The sequence below is a fragment of the Neoarius graeffei genome, chromosome 9, assembly GCF_027579695.1.
Source record: "Neoarius graeffei isolate fNeoGra1 chromosome 9, fNeoGra1.pri, whole genome shotgun sequence".
In the NCBI taxonomy this organism is placed as follows: domain Eukaryota; kingdom Metazoa; phylum Chordata; class Actinopteri; order Siluriformes; family Ariidae; genus Neoarius; species Neoarius graeffei.
In genome coordinates, this window is record NC_083577.1 from 17,569,512 (window position 1) to 17,592,051 (window position 22,540).

The 22,540-nt window shown below is 40.8% G+C and overlaps 1 protein-coding gene across 5 annotated transcripts in view; it reads left to right on the forward strand.

Moving 5' to 3' along the window:
• The first annotated feature begins 3,002 nt into the window (after positions 1-3,002).
• Positions 3,003-22,540, forward strand: part of LOC132891490 (interleukin-1 receptor type 1-like) — a 51,721-nt gene continuing 32,183 nt past the window's right edge. For 2 of the 5 annotated variants that reach the window (XM_060929112.1, XM_060929116.1), the window contains exons 1-3: positions 3,004-3,259; positions 18,274-18,360; positions 18,520-18,769. In XM_060929112.1, the coding sequence (XP_060785095.1) occupies positions 3,019-3,259; positions 18,274-18,360; positions 18,520-18,769 (578 nt within the window). In that variant the 5' untranslated portion in view covers positions 3,004-3,018. Of the gene's footprint in view, positions 3,260-18,273; positions 18,361-18,519; positions 18,770-22,540 lie in introns of all 5 variants that reach the window. The other 3 variants (XM_060929114.1, XM_060929115.1, XM_060929113.1) reach the window with 3 other exon arrangements.

Here is a 22,540-nt window from a genome sequence, read left to right on the forward strand (position 1 = left end):
TTTCGTTTCACTTCACAATTATGTGCTACTCTGTGTTGGTCTATCACATAAAATCTCAATAAAAAACTTTTAAGTTCGTGGTTGTAAGGTGGAAAAATATGAAAAAGTTCAAGGGGTATGAATACTTTTTCAAGACACTGTACTACAGGTGTGCATGTGTCTATAGTGGACTTATACAGTGCTCAGCGTAAATGAGTACACCCCCTTTGAAAAGTAACATCTCATCTCATCATCTCTAGCCGCTTTATCCTGTTCTACAGGGTTGCAGGCAAGCTGGAGCCTATCCCAGCTGACTACGGGCGAAAGGCAGGGTACACCCTGGACAAGTCACCAGATCGTCACAGGGCCGACACACAGAGACAGACAACCATTCGCACTCACGTTCACACCTACGGTCAATTTAGAGTCACCAATTATCCTAACCTGCATGTCTTTGGACTGTGGGGGAAACCGGAGCACCCAGAGGAAACCCACGTGGAGAACATGCAAATTCCGCACAGAAAGGCCCTCGCCGGCCACGGGGCTCGAACCCAGACCTTCTTGCTGTGAGGCGACAGTGCTAACCACTACACCACCATGCCGCCCTGAAAAGTAACACTTTAAACAATATCTCAATGAACACAAACAATTTCCACAATGTTGACAAGACCAAAGTTTAATATAACATCTGTTTAACTTATAACGTGAAAGTAAGGTTAATAATATAACTTAGATTACACATTTTTCAGTTTTACTCAAATTAGGGTGGTGCAAAAATGAGTACACCCCACAACAAAAACTACTACATCTAGTACTTTGTATGGCCTCCAAGATTTTTAATGACAGCACCAAGTCTTCTAGGCATGGAATGAACAAGTTGGTGACATTTTGCAACATCAGTCTTTTTCCATTCTTCAACAATGACCTCTTTTAGTGACTGGATGCTGGATAGAGAGTGATGCTCAACTTGTCTCTTCAGAATTCCCCACAAGTGTTCGATTTGGTTCAGATCAGGAGACATACTTGGCCACTGAATCACTTTCATCCTGTTCTTCTTCAGAAATCCAACAGTGGCCTTAGATGTGTGTTTAGTCATGTTCGAAAAGTGCACAATGACCAAGGGCACGGAGGGATGGTAGCATCTTCTCTTTCAGCATAGAGCAATACATTTGTGAATTCATGATGCCATCAATGAAATGCAGCTCCCCGACACCAGCAGCACTCATGCAGCCCCACATAAGGACACTGCCGCCACCATGTTTCACTGTAGGCACCATGCATTTTTCTTTGTATTCCTCACCTTTGCGACACCATACAGTTTTGAAGCCATCAGTTCCAAAAACATTTATCTTGGTCTCATCACTCCAGAGTATAGAGTCCCAGTAATCTTCATCTTTGTCAGCATGGGCCCTGGCAAACTCTAGGCGGGCATTTTTGTGCCTGGGTTTAAGAGAGGCTTCTTTTGTGGACGGCATCCATGCATACTATTCCTCTGCAGTGTATGCCATATTGTGTCATGGGAAATAGTCACCCCAGTTTGGCTTCCTACTTCTTTAGACAACTGCAGTGAATTTGCATGCCAATTTTGTTCAACCCGTCTCATCAGAAGACGCTCCTGTCGAGGTGTTAACTTCCGTGGACAACCTAGATGTCTCTGTGAGATGGTTGCAGTTCCATCTTTCTTAAATTTTTGTACCACTTTTGCTACAGTATTCTGATTGATAAGTAAAGCTTTGCTGATCTTCTTGTAGCCTTCACCTTTGTGGTGGAAAGAAATTATTTTCTTTGGGGAATTCTGAAGAGACAAGTTGAGCATCACTCTCCATCCAGCATCCAGTCACTAAAAGAGGTCATTGTTGAAGAATGGAAAAAGATTGATGTTGCAAAATATCACCAACTTGTTCGCATGCCTAGAAGACTTGGTGCTGTCATTAAAAGTCTTGGAGGCCATACAAAGTACTAGATGTAGTCAGAGCATTTTTTAACATAGTTACTGGGAGACCAAATGGTCTTCCATTGGCCAGATTTGGTCTCCTAGTCAATGCCAAACCAGCTTCACTGGGAGACCAAATTTTAAACCAAGTTATGTCTTATCATTTGGTTCAGTCAGTTGCAATTAATTAACCAAGTACCATGTAAGTATACATTTAACAAGGAAAACGAAGATCTATGTTCTAAGATATACGATCATGTTGGTTAAGAAAAACAAAACTAAAATTTGGTCACTGAGATGGCTGATGTCAGAATCCGATGTCATTACTGTGTAACTCTGAGTGTCTTTGACATAACATTTGTGCTTGGTAATTGCTCTTGATAGCTGTGTAGTCACTGTAGTGTGTTTGTCTGTATGGTGATTGGTGAACCATTTTGCATCACAGAATATGCCGCAGCGGTGCAGCCGCATGGACTCTGGGGCCTGTGATTGTATTGCCCAGACCAGTTGGTCTCCTAGTGGAAAATCCTTAAAAAATGCTCTGGATGTAGTAGTTTTTGTTGTGGGGTGTACTCATTTTTGCACCACCCTAATTTGAGTAAAACTGAAAAAATGGGTAATCTAAGTTATATTATTAACCTTACTTTTTCCACGTTATAAGTTAAACAGATGTTATATTCAACTTTGTCTTGTCAACATTTTGGAAATTGTTTGTGTTCATTGAGATAATGTTTAAAATGTTACTTTTCAAAGGGGGTGTACTCATTTACGCTCAGCACTGTAGATCAGTTGTAATTATGTTCTATGCATTTCTGACAATATTATTTTCAGTGACTAATAAAAGATATTTTTGATATGGTGATTTTCTTTAAGAGATTTCATTTACAACATGTCTCTGACAGCTCAAAATGCATCTCCGGCCATTTAAAAACTGCAGAGCCGGACCCCCGGCCTTACTGGGTGCCGCCCCCGTCTTCCCATTTTCCTCGATCCGCCCCTGGAAAGTGTAGTGAAAGTGCTGAGGATTTACTGGTTGACTCGCCTGACACACGGAGAATGGGAGGAGAAGTAGAAATCGCCTGCTACAAGCGGGTACATTGCGCAAGATGAGTAGGAAAGGCGCCCAACCCTGGGGAGGAAATTGCAACACTGAACTTCTTAGATGTTCCTGTGAGTATGGAGAAGTGGTGAGTGTGTGTCGGGGAGATGACTTCTGCTGGAAACCGAGTGTTTACACCTTCTTCACAGTGCATTTATGGACGGGTTCGTGCTCCTGTACGTTTATAAAACTCTCTCTCTCCAGAAACTGGGAACGAAACAGCGGCAGAAACATCTGGAATATCAGAGGTGAGGGGATTTATTTCTATTGATGCGTGCTCTCTCTCTCTCTCTCTCTCTCTCTCTCTCTGTGTGTGTGTGTGTGTGTGTGCGTATAGCGTGTGAAATTGTGACAGGAAGTCTATTTGCAGGGCAACTGGGATTCTCAGTATGATGAACATCCTGAATATTATGTACTAAGATAAACCTATGCAAACAGATAAGAATAAACAAATAAGTTTATAATAGTAATAGTAATACAGCAGTAATAATAAAAAGCCTGCCCTGGGTGGTGCAGAATTATCCAGAGTTGTGTATGACAGTAAATCAGGGATGTCACACTCCAAGGAGTCCTCACTCATTTAACATCAGGTTATTAGCTCATTGGGAATAATACAAATACAAACTAGAAGGGCACTTGGTAGAGTGTATACCTCCACCAAACCACATATTAGAATATACAGATGTTTACCATGTTTACATACATATCCGGATTTGCATCAGAATCGAATCAATTGTTCTTTGGCCCATGGCACACCTTTCCTCCAAATTTCATCAAAATCCAGTCACCGCTTTTTTGAGTTACGTTGGGAACAGACAAAAAAAAAAATCCTGGATCTGTATATATATCTGGATCCTGGATCCTCATACATATCTGGATTTGCATCAAAATCAAATCAATTTGTTCCGTGGCCCATAGCGCACCTTTACTCCAAATTTCATCCAAATCCGTCCACTACTTTTTGAGTTACATTGGGAACAAACAGACAAACAAATGAAGGTGAAAACGTAATGGAGATAAAAGAAATACAAAGATACACCATCTATAACAGGGTCATTCATGTGAAATCCTGGAGGAATAGAGTGCAGAACAGATATATAATTTACTGCGAACACACACACACACACAATGGGCGGCACGGTGGTGTAGTGGTTAGCGCTGTCGCCTCACAGCAAGAAGGTCCTGGGTTCGAGCCCCGGGGCTGGCGAGGGCCTTTCTGTGTGGAGTTTGCATGTTCTCCCCGTGTCCGCGTGGGTTTCCTCCGGGTGCTCCGGTTTCCCCCACAGTCCAAAGACATGCAGGTTAGGTTAACTGGTGACTCTAAATTGACCGTAGGTGTGAATGTGAGTGTGAATGGTTGTCTGTGTCTATGTGTCAGCCCTGTGATGACCTGGCGACTTGTCCAGGGTGTACCCCGCCTTTCGCCCGTAGTCAGCTGGGATAGGCTCCAGCTTGCCTGCGACCCTGTAGAAGGATAAAGCGGCTAGAGGAGATGAGATGAGACACACACACACACAAGTTTAAAGGGGGAAATCACAATCAAACTATGAGGCAGTGCTGCACTCCATCTCTCCAGGACTGAAGTTTGCCCTCATGAGTTTAGTGACAATCAGAATCTGCTTTCCTTTCCTTCTTGAAGTGATCATGATGACACATTACTCCCTGCCTATTGTAATGGAGGCAAAGTTCACTTTCTGAACTTTGACATTTTGACAATGTATCTAATTATTAATAACATGTTCATCACAGGCAGCACGGTGATGTAGTGGTTAGTATTGTCGCCTCACAGCAAGAAGGTTCTGGGTTCAAGCCGAGTGGCTGACAGGGGCCTTTCTGTGTGGAGTTTGCATGTTCTCCCCGTGTCTGTGTGGGTTTCCTCTGGGTGCTCTGGTTTCCCCCACAGTCCAAAGACATGCAGGTTAGGTTAATTGGTGGCTCTAAATTGACTGTAGGTGTGAATGTAAGTGTGAATGGTTGTTTGTCTCTACAGTATGTGTCAGCCCTGTGATGATCTGGCAACTTGTCCAAGGTGTACACCGCCTCTCGCCCATAGTCAGCTGGGACAGGCTCCAGCTTGCCTGTGACACTGCACAGGATAAGCGATTACGTATAATGGATGGATGTTCAGCACAGTGGTGTTGTGGGCTGCATTACCACCTCACACCTCCAGGGTCCTGGGTTCGATACTGAGCTCAGGTTCCTACTGTCGATGTGGCAGTTCACTTGTTCTCCCCATGTCTGGGGAGGTAAGGGAAAAACATGCAGGTAGGCAGAATGGCAATGCTGAATTGACCTGAGGTGTATGTGTGTGTGTGTGTGCGCGTGCACACAACTGAATTAGTCAGACTTTTGGAAAAAGATAGTCAGTGGATTTCTAGTAGAATTTTAGCTCATCAGCAATTTCAGCCAAGACGCTGAACCAGAACTCCTCCAAACCTGAACATGACTAATTTACTGATATGCATAATATGATTTCAGCATTCATGGTACAAGCACAGAACATATTAAACTGAGTCATCCTTTTTCATCGGTGTGTTAAATGCTGGCAAATAAAGGACATTTCTCATTTGCAGGCAAGTTGGTTCTGTTCTGTTGGGTTAGTAAAACCCCATGAACACTGAACACACTACTGTTTAGATCATTTACCGAACACAGATTCAGAATGGTTTAGGAAATGTTTGGCTGTTCACTCAGACTCTTATATAAACATCTGTATTGTCCTGGCTTTATTTTCTCTCACTCTGACGCAGCTTGGTGTTTGGCCATCAGTCACACTGTGTACTTGGACACACTGAATCATGAGTCATTTGAGTGAAAGCTCTCTAGCTCTTCCTCTTCTGATTCACTTCTAAAAATGCATTTGGTTTCTGAGAGATGTCTTTTCTAGATAGCTTGTTTTTTTACACTTCTGCATATAATAACTGCCTTGTTGGTTCACACATAGTGCTGGTTCACCAGCTGTCTCACACCTACATGTTATCCCCAAGGCAAGTAATATTCTATTATTAAACCTTCAGACATTTTTACTATTAATTTTCCTTTATCTTAAAATATTAGTCTGGAAAAGCTTGTGCTTTTAAGTTCACCGACTCAACCATTGCAAGCAAAAGTCTTTATTTTGATGTCTTATTTTTGACAGGGAAAAGTTTTGGTTTGAGGGCTGTGTATTATGTGCTGCAGACAGCATTAGTTCCCAGGAGACCACTCGACTGTTCGCGGTCCGTAATTAATTCTCATACATGAGAAGACGACTCTGGGAAGTGTATTTGACCACTCTACATATTCCACAATTACACCACACTTGTGATTATAAGGTGTTCTAAAGTTGCAGATATACGTACTTCAGGCAGGTATAGCGTCTCATCTGTGTGTGAGCAGCAGGCACGTAACATTATATGAGCAGCAGTTTGGAAAGATCTGCTGGCTTCACATGTCTCCGAGGAAGCATGAGTTAGTCTTCATACATTGATAGCTATTTAGCAACAAGGATGGTTGTGTGATTTGTGGAAGCAAGCTGAAAACTTTTTCTGTGGTGGTGATATAAAATATGCGTTTATGATCAAGACGTGTATGTCTGTGTGCTCATCGCTCATTTTCACTCTTAGGGCTGCTGATTATTGAAATGAATTTCTGATCCAACTCAAGATTAGTAGTGGTTTAGGAAAAGTGGAAAACTACCAAGACCCGGTATGTTCCGCTGATCTGAAGTGAATGCTGGGTTTTTTTCTGTGCGGTCATTTACATGGATCATTGACTCACACAGAACTTTTTGGATAAGTTTACTGATGTGTGTACAGCAGGCCATAATTATCCCATATCAATCCTCACTAAAGAATATTTATTACAGATTTTGAGCAGCTCATCTCATAACTGCTGATAAAGCTAGATAACTGAATGCTGTAGTAGATCTTAGTCTGCTTTCTGTCATTGCACTTTTGCTGTTGCTGGGGATGGGAGTGTAAATTGAAAGTTAAAGGATGATGCAGTTCATGATATTTCTGGTGCATCTCTTGAGGGAGGACATGGGAAAACAGGAAATAGGAAATGTCTGGTTGAATTTTTTAATATTCTCAGATGAAATGAGAGCATTATATAACAAGTCAACTTAGAATAAACCTTAAAAAGAGATGATTTCATGGAAAGTTTCTGTCCTGAACAAAGCACATGCTCAAAATTGCTCAAGTTTCCAACAAGCTAAGGGAAGAAAAATGAAAGTTTGTGTAATAGACTCAATACCTCTTGATTTAATTGAAAGGTGACAGACCCTTAAGGAGATCAGCAGCTTCTTGCCTGATGGAAACTGATCAAATGAAATCCAGGTGATTGCCTGGAATAATTTTTGATTTAAATCCATTTACATCCATGCATGTACACAGCAAATTCCTCAGTGTTGAATTAACATTTTCAGAGTCAATTTGTGTCCAATTGGACATATATAAACACAGTAGGGTCTCAAATCAACACTCTGGGTGTTAATTCAACACTGGGAATTTTGCTGTGTAGATACAACCCCGATTCCAAAAAAGTTGGGACAAAGTACAAATTGTAAATAAAAACAGAATGCAATAATTTACAAATCCCAAAAACTGATATTGTATTCACAATAGAACATAGACAACATACCAAATGTCGAAAGTGAGACATTTTGAAATTTCATGCCAAATATTGGCTCATTTGAAATTTCATGACAGCAACACATCTCAAAAAAGATGGGACAGGGGCAATAAGAGGCTGGAAAAGTTAAAGGTACAAAAAAGGAACAACTGGAGGACCAAATTGCAACTCATTAGGTCAATTGGCAATAGGTCATTAACATGATTGGGTATAAAAAGAGCATCTTGGAGTGGCAGCGGCTCTCAGAAGTAAACATGGGAAGAGAATCACCAATCCCCCTAATTCTGCGCCGACAAATAGTGAAGCAATATCAGAAAGGAGTTTGACAGTGTAAAATTGCAAAGAGTTTGAACATATCATCATCTACAGTGCATAATATCATCAAAAGATTCAGAGAATCTGGAAGAATCTCTGTGTGTAAGGGTCAAGGCTGGAAAACCATACTGGGTGCCCGTGATCTTCAGCCCCTTAGACGGCACTGCATCACATACAGGCATGCTTCTGTATTGGAAATCACAATATGGGCTCAGGAATATTTCCAGGGAACATTATCTGTGAACACAATTCACCGTGCCATCCGCCGTTGCCAGCTAAAACTCTATAGTTCAAAGAAGAAGCCATATCTAAACATGATCCAGAAGCGCAGATGTCTTCTCTGGGCCAAGGTTCATTTAAAATGGACTGTGGCAAAGTGGAAAACTGTTCTGTGGTCAAACGAATCAAAATTTGCAGTTCTTTATGGAAATCAGGGACGCCGTGTCATTCGGACTAAAGAGGAGAAGGACGACCCAAGTTGTTATCAGCGCTCAGTTCAGAAGCCTGCATCTCTGATGGTATGGGGTTGCATTAGTGCGTGTGGCATGGGCAGCTTACACATCTGGAAAGACACCATCAATGCTGAAAGGTATATCCAGGTTCTAGAGCAACATATGCTCCCATCCAGATGACGTCTCTTTCAAGGAAGACCTTGCATTTTCCAACATGACAATGCCAAACCACATACTGCATCAATTACAGCATCATGGCTGCGTAGAAGAAGGGTCCGGGTACTGAACTGGCCAGCCTGCAGTCCAGATCTTTCACCCATAGAAAACATTTGGCGCATCATAAAACGGAAGATACGACAAAAAATACCTAAGACAGTTGAGCAACTAGAATCCTACATTAGACAAGAATGGATTAACATTCCTATCCCTAAACTTGAGGAACTTGTCTCCTCAGTCCCCAGACGTTTACAGACTGTTGTAAAGAGAAAAGGGGATGTCTCACAGTGGTAAACATGGCCTTGTCCCAACTTTTTTGAGATGTGTTGTCATGAAATTTAAAATCACCTAATTTTTCTCTTTAGATACATTTTCTCAGTTTAAACATTTGATATGTCATCTATGTTCTATTCTGAATAAAATATGGAATTTTTAAACTTCCACATCATTGTATTCCGTTTTTATTTACAATTTGTATTTTGTCCCAACTTTTTTGGAATCGGGGTTATAAAAAGAGTATGTGCGTTGCTTATTATTTATTATTTCCTTGATTAAATTGGCAATTTTCCTTCTGTGGAATGAGATACAAAAAAATAAACTAGTTGCCAGATTATTTATGGTTGATTTGCATGAGCATTGGGGACTTTAACATTCGTCATCACTGCAACAGTAGTCTATAATCAAGGTCTGACATCACACATTTACATTTACAGCATTAAGCAGACTATCTTATCCAGAAGTGCTTGTACCTCAGTCTAAAAAATATCCTCTTGCTAGTGCAAATGCATCAACGTCTAAGAATACTATCAAGCTAAAACCATGTTCATGAAAAGTATTTGTTGGTGCAGAAAAAAACGAACCCGCTTCAAGTTGAAGCTTTTCTATAATTAGTGTTCATTTAAAGGTTTAGTGACGAGGTAGGACTTCAGTCTTCTTTTGATTACAGCTAGTGACTCATAATCCTTCTACATTTCTTACTCGGTGTTTTTAGAGTAAGTCCAGATTAATATAATCCTGCTTCAATACTCAGTGTTGGCACATGCTCTGATATTGCATTATACTCATGTGCAGAAGCTGTATTAGCGACATCGGATGTGGTTTACAAAAAATCAGAGCCAACGAAACTTCCTGAAATCTGAAACGTTCATCCCTAAGACATAATGTCATCATTAAAGCCTTATATTGTGCTGTCAAGGATATTTTGCTTTTGCGAATCAGGATCAAATCATCCATCCATTATCCATAACCGCTTATCCTGTGCAGGGTTGCAGGCAAGCTGGAGCCTGTGCCAGCTGACTATGGTCGAGAGGCAGGGTACACCCTGGACAAGTTGCCAGATCATCACAGGGCTGACACATAGAGACACCCATTCACACCTACGGTCAATTTAGAGCCACCAATTAGCCTAACCTGTATGTCTTTGGACTGTGGGGGAAACTGGAGCACCCAGAGGAAACCCACGCAGATATGGAGAGAACATACAAGCTCCATACAGAAAGACCCCCGCCAGCCACTGGGCTCGAATCCAGAACCTTCTTGCTGTGAGGTGACCGTGCTAACCACTACACCATCATGCCGCCCCAAGAGCAAACCAATAAATCCTAAATTTCTCAGTTGAATCTTAAACTCGTACACCACATCAGCAGAGCCATCCATTCTGCAGGAAAGAGACTCCGTGACTATTCTGTATGTTCTGTACTGTTCAGCAATTTCATGGTGAAATTTTTTGTGAACTTGCTGCTGTTTCACCACTTCCTTGTTTAATGAAGACATCAAATCTTTGCTCTCTTGTTCTCAGGTCCTGTTTTCATGTTCATCTTTTCACATTTCTGCTGAATTAAGCAAATTTACTTCCACTATAAGATGGATACTCACATCTCCATTTACATTATAGATTACTTCAGCACAAAAATAGTTATTTTTGACCTTTGGTTAAACAAACTTTTTTTTTTGTATTCCATATTATAAAAAAGTATTGACATTACAGCTGAAGCAAGTACAGTTGGAAGGTCAGTGTGGATTCACATCCAAATTTTAAATGTGAAATAAATAGAGTATGTCGTGACAGAAGGCTTCACCATATGAATGATGATACATTTTTCTTTGCAAAATCACAGTATGTTTTAAATCTGTTTATTACTAGTGGACTGTCTACTATACAAGTCCCTGTGAATGAGCTGTTACTGTAGCAACCATCTCACCTTCTGACCAGATTTGTGAATTCAACAGGACTGATGTATGATGTTTCGAGAAATAGTTTCAATATCAAACAGAAACCAAATGTTTTATCATTTTGGATATTTGTCAGTTAGTGATGATGGAAGATGGTACAATATGGACAGCATAGTGATGATGTGGTCACACACTGTTTGTGATATGGCCTATAACGTAATAATAAAACTCACTCATGGACACTGGTTAAAGCTCCACCTGAATTTGTTGGCTCATTTGAACCATGAAAGTGTAATCCTGATAAGGTTTGTATATTGTGGAAGCCTTATTGAGCCAACTGTCTCCTTCAGAACTAGGAACAACAACAGAAAGTTGAGATCCTGCAAGAGCCTGTGGTTTTATTTTTTGGATAGATCTTAGTGTCTTATTGGATTTTGATTTGAGGGTGTAATGTGAAAGATAATTGAGAATAATGCACAAATGTATTTCATCATCTTATGCAAAGCAGGCACAGTGTTCTGTAATAAAAGTGAATGCAACAAGTTGTATCTCCCTTGGATACTAGAGTATACAAAGAATAATAAGATAATTAATTGCAGCAGGACATTGGTAAGTTTGGTTTCACAATGTGTTTGCTCATTCTTTGCCGACATAACTGCCTCAAACCTCTTTCATATCATCTGAGCAGCTTCTTCCCTTTGCCAGATTGTCCACTCGTCCTGAACACTCTCTCTCTGTAACTGAGATGTCTCACAGTCTGATTGCAGACTGAGATGCTCATGGCAAAACTATTTTGCCTTATATGCACTGTTGCAGGATTCAACCCTTTTTTTCTCAGATCATACAATTCTTTTTTTTAAGGTAAAGTGCAAAACGAGAACATTAACATTTCCTCAAAGATAGAACTCGACGCCAACGGCGTTGATGGGGATGCCTCCGCCTGGTAGACTACACGCCTTATTAAGTTGTGATTTGGGGATGGACATTTGACCTCACAATAATCTTGACCTGGTGAAATTACTTGTATTAGCCTTGGAGACGTTGTGTTCACAAGGTTTTCGGACAGGCATTTGACCTCACAGTGACCTTGATCTTAGATCTTTTGATCTCAAAATCTAATCAGTTTATCTTTGTCTCCAAATGCACAAATGGTGAAAGTTTGGTGAAATTCCTGTCATCTGCCTTGGAGATATTGTGTTCACAAGGTTTTCGGACAGACATTTGATCTCACAGTGACCTTGACCCTAGACCTTTTGATCTCAAAATCTAAGCAGTTCATGTTTGTCCCAAAGCGCACAAATGGTGAACGTTTGGTGAAATGCCTTTCATTAGCCTTTGAGATATCACGTTCACAAGGTTTCGGGACGGACGCACGCACGGACGGACGCATGCACGCACGCACACACGGACGGACAGACGGACAACCCGAAAACATAATGCCTTCTGCACCTTACGGTGGCGGAGGCATAAAAAAGAAAAACTCTTCAAAAACCCAAGGGGGTAAACTTTTTTTTTCTCAACTGTCAATAAAAAGGGAAAGCTCTGGACTTAGTGGAGCAGCATTTCTGAGAAACACTCTTGGCATCCAGCCTAAGAACATAAATATGTTCCCAGAAGATAAAAGTCTGTTGTCTATCACATTGCACTTATTTAATATGATTTACATGATCGCATGATTAAATCCATATTTTTGTTCCCATGTAAAAATATTAATCTCTAGGAGGATAAGAAAGATGTCTGGAATAAGCAGAAGTCAAATGGTCACAAATAATCCCAGACCTATGAAATACGAGTGGACTGACATTTGCGTGTGTTCTCAAAGCCGGAGGTTCATCTTGACCTTTGAGTTTTGCAGCAAAACCACTCATCATCTACAGTAAATATTTACATACATCAGGGTTCAAAGTCTGCTGTGTACCTGATTCTATTTATCTCATAAACAGCAATCAATGCAAGCAGTATTTGCTACTAAGCAAACATGATTTAATTAATTAATTAATTAATTAATTTATTTGTTTATTTTTAATGAATTGCTCTTACTTTTAACCAGAAGGCCATTATTCATAACGAGGATATGCCTTTGAGGAAACAGTGTTAAATGTTCTCTTAAAATAATTTTTATTTACTCTGGGGAGAAGGTAGGATGTCTGTGGAATTATGATTATAACAGAAAGACTTTTTTTTGTTGTTTTTTTTACCCCGTGTTTCTGATTCAGAGATTCTCCATGTGACTGTCCGAAATGCTCTAAATGCTGTTACAGTAAATCACTTCACAGAACTCCATTAAAATCTCTGACTCATTTCAACTCCTGAGTGAATCAGCAAGAGCTGTGAGAAACATGAAGGCCTCAACTATCCACCCAAAGCCCCAACTGCCCCCTGACACTTTTTAGAAATTAAATTCTCATATCTGTTCTCCTGATATCCAAAGAGAAAATATTGAGGAAAAATTCAAGTCTAGTCTAAGTTTGAGAGAAGATATGTCCTGTGGAATTCCCTGTGTCTGGAAAATGCAGTTAAAACTATTCATTAAACATCAGCTGAAACTGACCATTATTCACTTTATAAACAGGCGGACATCTTTATTTTCTCTTCCTTGTGACAAATAGGATTTAGTGTAGAAGAAAAAACTGTATATCAGACATGTAGCATGAGAAGTTAGTCCATGGACTCAAGTTAAAAAAAATAACAAAAAACAATGGCAGTGTGGTGGTTCTGGGACTTAAACTCATAACCTTCTGAGAAACTTCACTACTGAGAGTGTTTAGCTTAAACATAGCCATACTGAATTAATCCTGAACACATCATGCTGATGAAGCAGTCAGAAGTAGAGATGGTAGAAAGCGATACCACTTTTTCTTTTCTTATACTGATACTTCAAACAAAATCACTTACATTGTTACTGTAATACAAAGTTCAAGTTCAAGTGCAAAGTGTTTATTGTCATATGCACAGGAAGGACATGTCCACTTGCACAATGAAATTCTTAGTTTGCTGTCCACCGTGAATGCCAATTACAAATAAGTAAATAAGCGGAAGAAGTAAAACAAAGTAAAGGCAATATAGTGCAAAAATAAAAGCAAAGAAACGCAAAAGCAACAAAAACAAAAACACCCAGTGTAGTACAAAATGAAGGTAAATGTAGTGCAAAATAGGCAGTGTAATACAAAAATAAGGCAATGATCAGACGTAACAGCAGAAGGGCAGTAATGTGCGAATGTGCAAACAATGTAACCAGATGTAAACAGTCAAGGAAAGAGCAGCAAAATGGCAGTAATGTGCAAATATGTGCAAACAATGTAATCAGATGTAAACAGTCAAGGAACAGCAGCAAAAAGGGCAGTAATGTGCAAACAAATGAACCAGTCAAGGACAGTTTACAGGGAGGTAATCCATGGTTATAGACTCCTCTCAGCTGTTCAGGAGTCTGATGGCAGAGGGAAATAAAGAGTTCTTTAGTCTGATAGTCTTACATTTCACACTTCTGTACCTCTGGCCTGAGGGTAGGAGTATGAACAGTCCGTGCTGGGGGTGGGTGGGGTCTTTGAGGATGGAGGCAGCTCTCCTGTGGACTCTGTGGTGGTACCGGTAGATGCTCTGCAGAGAGGGCAGTGGCATTTTGGTGATCCTCTCAGCAGTCTTCACCACTCTCTGCAGGCGTTTGCGGTTCATAGCCGTAGTGCTGCCGTACCACACAGTGATGCAGTTGGTCAGGATGCTCTCAATCACGCAGCTGTAGAAGCTGCTGAGGATCTTGGGTGGCATACCAAACTTCCTCAGCCTCCTCAGAAAGTGCAGTTGCGGTTGAGCCTTCCTAACCGGCTGTGTGGTGTTAAGTGTCCATGTGAGGTCCTCACTGATGTGAACACCCAGGTATTTGAAGCTGCTCACCCTCTCCACCTCAAGCTCCCAGATGAACAGTGGCCGATGAGGTCTCCTCTCCTTCCTCATGTCCACTATCATCTCCTTCATCTTGTCCGTGTTGAGGGTGAGGTTGTTGTCCTCACACCATGACACCAGACCGGCCACCTCCCCCTTGTAGGCCATTTCATCACCGCCAGTGATGCATCCTATCACTGCAGTGTCATCCGCAAACTTCAGGATGACGTTGTCCTTGTGGGAGGCGACACAGTCATGGGTGAACAGAGTGTAGAGGATGGGGCTGAGGACGCATCCCTGTGGGGTGCCAATGTTTGTGATGATGCTGGATGAAGTCCTATTACCAATCCTGACAGTCTGGGGCCTGCCAGTCAGGAAGTCGATGAGCCAGTCACAGAGGGTGGGGTGCAAACCAAGTGTGGACAGTTTATGGATGAGTTTATGGGGGATGACTGTGTTGAAGGCAGAGCTGTAGTCAACAAAGAGCATCCTGATGTAAGAGTCTGTTTTCCAGGTGGGAGAGGGCATAATGGAGGGCAGCAGCGATGGCATCTGAGGTGGACCTGTTGGACCCGTAGGCATACTGCAGGGGGTCCAGGGTTTCCAGTATGCTGTTCTGAATGTGGGCCAGTACCACTCTCTCAAAGCACTTTGAGATGATTGGAATGAGTGCTATCGGTCTGTAATCATTCAGACAGGTGAGTGGGCTCTTCTTGGGAAGAGGAACGATGGTTGTGGTCTTGAAGCAGGAGGGAACAGTGCTCTGGCTGAGGGAAAAGTTGAAGATGGTGGTGAAAACATCAGCCAGCTCATTGGCACATACTCTGAGGGCCCACCCAGGGATGTTGTCTGGTCCTGCTGCCTTCCTGGGGTTGATCCTCCTCAGAGCTTCGTGTACCTGGCCTGATGAGACTGTTGGTGGGGGGGAGGGGGGTTGGGTGATCCGGGTGTGTGTGCCTCCTCTCTGTGCTGTAGCTGGTGTTCCCAAAGCGGGTGTAGAAAGTGTTGAGGTCATCCGGCAGGCTGTCTGTGGAGCTGATGGTGCTGGTGGTGGTCCTGTAGTCTGTGATGTGCTGCAGGCCTTGCCACATTCGCCCGGGGTCAGCAGTAGAATAGAAGCTGTCCAGCTTCTCTCTGTACTGCCTCTTGGCCGCTGTAATGGCTTTCCTCAGTCCGTACTTCACCGCTTTATACTCCGTCTTATTGCCTGATCTAAATGCAAGAGAGCGAGCATGCAGCATGCATTGTACCTGACTGTTTACCCAGGGCTTTTGGTTGGGGAACTTCCTGATCTGTATGGTGGGCACAATGTTGCAGACACATGCACTGATGTGCCCAGTCACATACTCAGCATAGTCCTGTATACTGACAGAAGAGTCCTCCAAAGTGGCTGCAGCTTTAAACACATCCCAGTCTGTCCGAGCAAAACAGTCCTGAAGGGTGCGCTCAGTCTCTGGGCTCCAGAGTTTGACTTGTTTGGTGACAAGATTTGTTTGTTTTAGTCTTTGTCTGTAGGCCAGATACAGGAACAAAGAGATGTGGTCCGAGTGTCCGAAGTGGGGGCGGGGGGCGGCTCTGTATGCACCGCATATGTTGCTGTAAACATGGTCCAGTGTGTTCTTATCATGGGTGGGGATGTCCACATGTTGATAATATTGAGGGAATACAGCACAAAGTCAGTCATAATCAAGAAAAAAAACCCAGGAATGTCTCTTTTTTATGCAAAATTTCCAATTCCCATAATACAGTACCAGGCAAAAGTTTGGACACGTCATTCTCATTGATAGGTTTTTCTGTATTTTGACTATTTTCTACATTGTAGAACAATACTGAAGACATCAAAACTATGAAACAACATTTGGAATGTATATGGAATTATGTGGTAAATAAAAGCATGTTAAAAGAAGTTTGATAGTTTAGATTCTTCAAAGTATCCAGCATTTACCAGTACCTTGATGACGCTTTGCACATTATTGGCATTATCTTAACCAGCTTCATGAGGTAGTCACCTGAAATGTTTTCCAATTAACAGGTGTCCCTCATCAAAAGTTAATTAGTAGATGAGTTTCTTGCTTTCTTCATGCATTTGAGATCAAACAGTAAATAGTAAATACAGTAAATAGCCCTATTCCACAACTAGTAATTCATATTATGTCAGGAACCGCTCAAGTAAGTAAGGAGAAACGACATTCATCATTACTTTAAGACATGAAGTGACTTTAATAAAATAAAGAACAAACTTTGAAATAGAAGACATGTCCAAACTTTTGACTGGTAACAAGTTTTCTATTTGTTACAGAATCCAGATCAGATCTCGAACCAGAAACAGCCTTCTCGATATTCTGTTTTACTACAGTATTAATTAAATAATATTGGCTGGCATTGAGTGGCATATCAGATATATTCCATTCAGCTAGCATGATACCATGCTAGCTGAATGGAATATATCTGATATACCACGAAAAAAAGCCAGCCAATATTATTATTATTATTATACATACGCATTCCTTTTGAGCGTTCAACAAAATTCTGTCAAAATCTTCCATATTTAATGAAGCAAACCTGGTGGCCATGCTTGTTTACAAATTGTCACAGTCGTTCACTAGTGCAGAAGTTTTACGTCTCCGACGTATGACATCATGTTATCTTGACAACCCTGCAATATCGTAAACCATATTCAAAGCTCATTCTCCATTGGGTAGCGTGATGTAATACATGTAGGATAAGCAATATGCTAACAATATTGCATGCTATCAAACTAAGTGAATGAAACCCACTAGAAGGGAATAGAATACATGTTTTTATTCCATCAAAAAAATGTCCTGTATGTATAATTGACTTTATTCAACTCTATTTAGTCAGAATATATTAGTGCTTAAAAACAAAAGCCAGTCAGGTTTTTTTTAAATAGTTTTTGAGGGAACTTTCATACATGCCAAAACTAAGGTTTGTTTTGTAATATGGTGGTGATGTCTAATCTAAACATGTGAAAATTGTTATTTTAACTTTGTTCCTGTTCCTGCACAGCAGTAGGCTCTGTTGTTTTTTTTCAGCAGTGTGTGAGCTAGTCTTTAGGAATATCATTTAGCAAGAACTTGTGGTTGATAGAATGACAGAATAAAGATGAAGAATGAAGCATCCTTACTCACTTCCCCTTACTCCATCCCCCTCTGTGTGTTCCAAGCAACATGGCATTAGTGCAAGAGTACAAATTCTGCCAAAACTGAGAGGAAAATTACAGTAAAGTGGAGCTGAGTAAGGTCTGAGTGCACTACCAAGAAGTACAAAACTCTACTCAGGACTACCTATTATATGACAGTAGACTAAAAGAGAATAGATTAAAAGACAAATTAATTCATTAGCTGGATTAGAAATGAATGTGAAATCTGTATTTTTGCCTTTTTTGTCCTTGAGAAATAATCAGTCACATTTCCCATGCCTTCTCTGGGCTTGGCTTCAGATATGATTTACGGCTTTCTAATAGCTTCTTGTCCTGAGTTTAAGTTTCACAGTGAGCAGCAACACATTGAACACAGAGCCAGGAGGTGTTAGTCATGATGAAGAAGATTTGAGATGTGCTGAGGTGATGAGCTTTGTCTTTCCGTCTCTTTCAGACATGGCTGTGGGATTTATTGCTCTGTTGACTTTGGCTTGGACCTTCAGTGTTGGTGCAGCATCACAGAATGAAACTGCAGGTGCAGGTAAAGTAGTGTGTGTGTTTAATTTGCTGTTGCTTTTAGTGACAGAGACTAAAACACTCCAGCCTTGTCATAGTTTCTTTAAAAGCAGATCACCTTTGATGCCAAACTACATTTACCCTCTGTGTGTGTGTGTGTGTGTGTGTCTGTGTGCCCATGCAGGTGTATGTATAGACTACGGAATAACATTTGATCGTGTGTTTGCAGTCCCAAATGAGGCGGCATTATTAGACTGTGAATTTGTGAAGTACTTTTTAGATTTTTCAAACACCCCCTACAATGTGACATGGTACGACCAGAGAACTGGCCTGGAGTTCACAGGAGAAGAGAACCATATTGTACTACATGGAGCTTCGCTGTTGTTCCTCAACATCAGCATGGAACACCAGGGCCACTACTTATGCTTCGTCAGGTATGGAAACCCTGTATAGTTCCAGTTTATCATTCAGTTATTCATCTTAAAGCATTTGCAGCCAGGGAAAACACTTTGTTCAGTATTTTAAAGAAAATTTAATTTTCTTGAACAAAAAAATTCGTTTCAATTCCACTGAAAAACTTTTTGCCCACCTATAAACAAAATATATTTGCGAAAAAAGCATCATTCATATCAGCCTGTGTCTGATTACCTGAAGTCACAGCGATAAAGAGCAGCTTTTTTAAATACAACCCCTATTCCAAAAAAGTTGGGACAAAGTACAAATTGTAAATAAAAACGGAATGCAATGATGTGGAAGTTTCAAAATTCCATTTTTTATTCAGAATAGAACATAGATGACATATCAAATGTTTAAACTGAGAAAATGTGTCATTTAAAGAGAAAAATTAGGTGATTTTAAGTTTCATGACAACAACACATCTCAAAAAAGTTGGGACAAGGCCATGTTTACCACTGTGAGACATCCCCTTTTCTCTTTACAACAGTCTGTAAACGTCTGGGGATTGAGGAGACAAGTTGCTCAAGTTTAGGGATAGGAATGTTAACCCATTCTTGTCTAATGTAGGATTCTAGTTGCTCAACTGTCTTAGGTCTTTTTTGTCGTATCTTCCATTTTACGATGCGCCAGATGTTTTCTATGGGTGAAAGGTCTGGACTGCAGGCTGGCCAGTTCAGTACCCGGACCCTTCTTCTACGCAGCCATGATGCTGTAATTGATGCAGTATGTGGTTTGGCATTGTCATGTTGGAAAATGCAAGGTCTTCCTTGAAAGAGACGTCGTCTGGATGGGAGCATATGCTGCTCTAGAACCTGGATATACCTTTCAGCATTGATGGTGTCTTTCCAGATGTGTAAGCTGTCCATGCCACACGCACTAATGCAACCCCATACCATCAGAGATGCAGGCTTCTGCACTGAGCGCTGATAACAACTTGGGTCGTCCTTCTCCTCTTTAGTCCGAATGACACGGCGTCCCTGATTTTCATAAAGAACTTCAAATTTTGATTTGTCTGACCACAGAACAGTTTTCCACTTTGCCACAGTCCATTATAATGAGCCTTGGTCCAGAGAAGACGTCTGCGCTTCTGGATCATGTTTAGATACGGCTTCTTCTTTGAACTATAGAGTTTTAGCTGGCAACGGCAGATGGCACGGTGAATTGTGTTCACAGATAATGTTCTCTGGAAATATTCCTGAGCCCATTTTGTGATTTCCAATACAGAAGCATGCCTGTATGTGATGCAGTGCCGTCTAAGGGCCCGAAGATCACGGGCACCCAGTATGGTTTTCCGGCCTTGACCTGTGTGCACAGAGATTCTTCCAGATTCTCTGAATCTTTTGATGATATTATGCACTGTAAGGTAGATGATGATATGTTCAAACTCTTTGCAATTTTACACTGTCAAACTCCTTTCTGATATTGCTCCGCTATTTGTCGGCGCAGAATTAGGGGGTTAATCGAATCAGTGAAGCAGTGAATCGAATCAGTGAATCATTTAGTGAATCAGTGAATCATTTAGTGAATCATACCTTTAATCCTGGTACTTAATAATAAATTACCAAACAGCTAAAATGGTATCTTCCAATAAATCTTCTCATCTTTACTTCTGAGAGCCGCTGCCACTCCAAGATACTCTTTTTTTATATCCAGTCATGTTAATGACCTATTGCCAATTGACCTAATGAGTTGCAATTTGGTCCTCCAGCTGTTCCTTTTTTGTACCTTTAACTTTTCCAGCCTCTTATTGCCCCTGTTCCAACTTTTTTGAGATGTGTTGCTGTCATGAAATTTCAAAATGTCTCACTTTCGACATTTGATATGTTGTCTATGTTCTATTGTGAATACAATATCAGTTTTTGAGATTTGGAAATTATTGCATTCCGTTTTTATTTACAATTTGTACTTTGTCCCAACTTTTTTGGAATCGGGGTTGTATTATATTGTATTTTTGTTTTATTTCTACATTATACAGTATTTTTACATTTGCATTACTGCAGGCTAAACATGATCTAATCAACCTATGAAACAGTATGTTGAATACTTGAGCAGTTTTATATATATATATATATATATATATATATATATATATATATATATATATATATGTAAAATACACTCACTGGCTACTTTATTGGGAACGTTTTAATTTTATTAGCTTTGCCATAGCGAGATACAGTATACGATGTACATACATTATGACTGGGAAACTACTACAGCTTGCGCCAATTACAGTGGCCCCATTGTACTTACCGTAATCTGCATGTCTTTTGAACTGTGGGGGAAACTGGAGCACACCCACGGGGAGAACATGCAAACTCCACACAGAACAGCCCTCGTCGGCCACTGGGCTCGAACCCAGAACCTTCTTGCCGTGAGGTGACAGGGCTAACCCAGGCCCGGCGCCATGGGGGGGGCGAAAGGGGGCGTCGCCCCCTTGTGGCTACAGCCCCGCCCCCTCAACGGAGACTCAGAACACTTATTGTTTTCTTATGAAAATATAATGTATTATAGACGTATTAATAATTTGCATTTTCAAATACGAAATATTAAGTGGTTGAGCATTGCACAAAAATACATTTCACATAAATCACTACTAAAACTGGCACGGTAGAACAAATCTGATTGCACTGTAAAAAAGAATAGTTGAGAATACTTGAAATTTCAAGGCAACAGTCTGCATTAATAATTTTATGTTTTGCCAACGATGTGCCCATGATAATCCAAACTATGATAACACTGTTATCTTTATTAAGAATTCTTAATTAAGTCAATTTTCAATTCCTCATTCTGCCAACATAGATTTCTCTTTTTGCTGAACAGTGGCATTCACAGTAGTACAAAAAGGCAATTGAGGTTATCACAATTTTTTGGGGGGGGCTTTTTTCACCTTTATTTGGATAGGACAGTGTAGAGACAGGAAATGAGCAGGAGAGAGAGAGATCAGGAAATGACTTCAGGTCGGAATCAAACCCAGGCCCCTGGATTTATGGTATGGCGCCTTATCCACCTGAGCCACGACAACATGAACTTCAACCGGAGAGAGAACCACATTGCCCAGCCCTTGCATTTGGGAGAGGAAACCACGTGTCTTGGTCATTCAGAGCATGCGCTGAATAAACACCTGTGACAATTATGTATTTTCAATTCAGATTATTCACTATTGTATATTTACACATCATTGAGGTGCACCCTATCAGTTTGATGTGGATTTTTCTTGATGTGGATAATTCTAAAAAATAGAATTACGCTTTGTTCAAGTAATTCCATATTCACAATTGAATGGACAAGAAAATATGAATAATTATTAACGAACAGAAAAATCCACATCAAACTGATAGGGTGCACCTCAATGATGTGTAAATATGCAATAGTGAATAATCTGAATTGAAAATACATAATTGCCACAGGTGTTTATTCAGCGCATGCTCTTAATGACCAAGACACGGGGTTTCCTCTCCCAAATGCAAGGGCTGGGCAATGTGGTTCTCTCTCCGGTTGAAGATCATGTTGTCGTGGCTCAGGTGGATAAGGTGCCATACCATAAATCCGGGGCCCCGGGTTCGATTCTGACCTGAGGTCCTTTCCTGATCTCTCCCCGTCTCCTGCTCATTTCCTGTCTCTATACTGTCCTATCCAAATAAAGGTAAAAAAAGCCCCCCCCCCCAAAAAAAAAAAAAAAAATTGTGAGAACCTCAATTGCCTTTTTGTACTACTGTGAATGCCACTGTTCAGCAAAAAGAGAAATC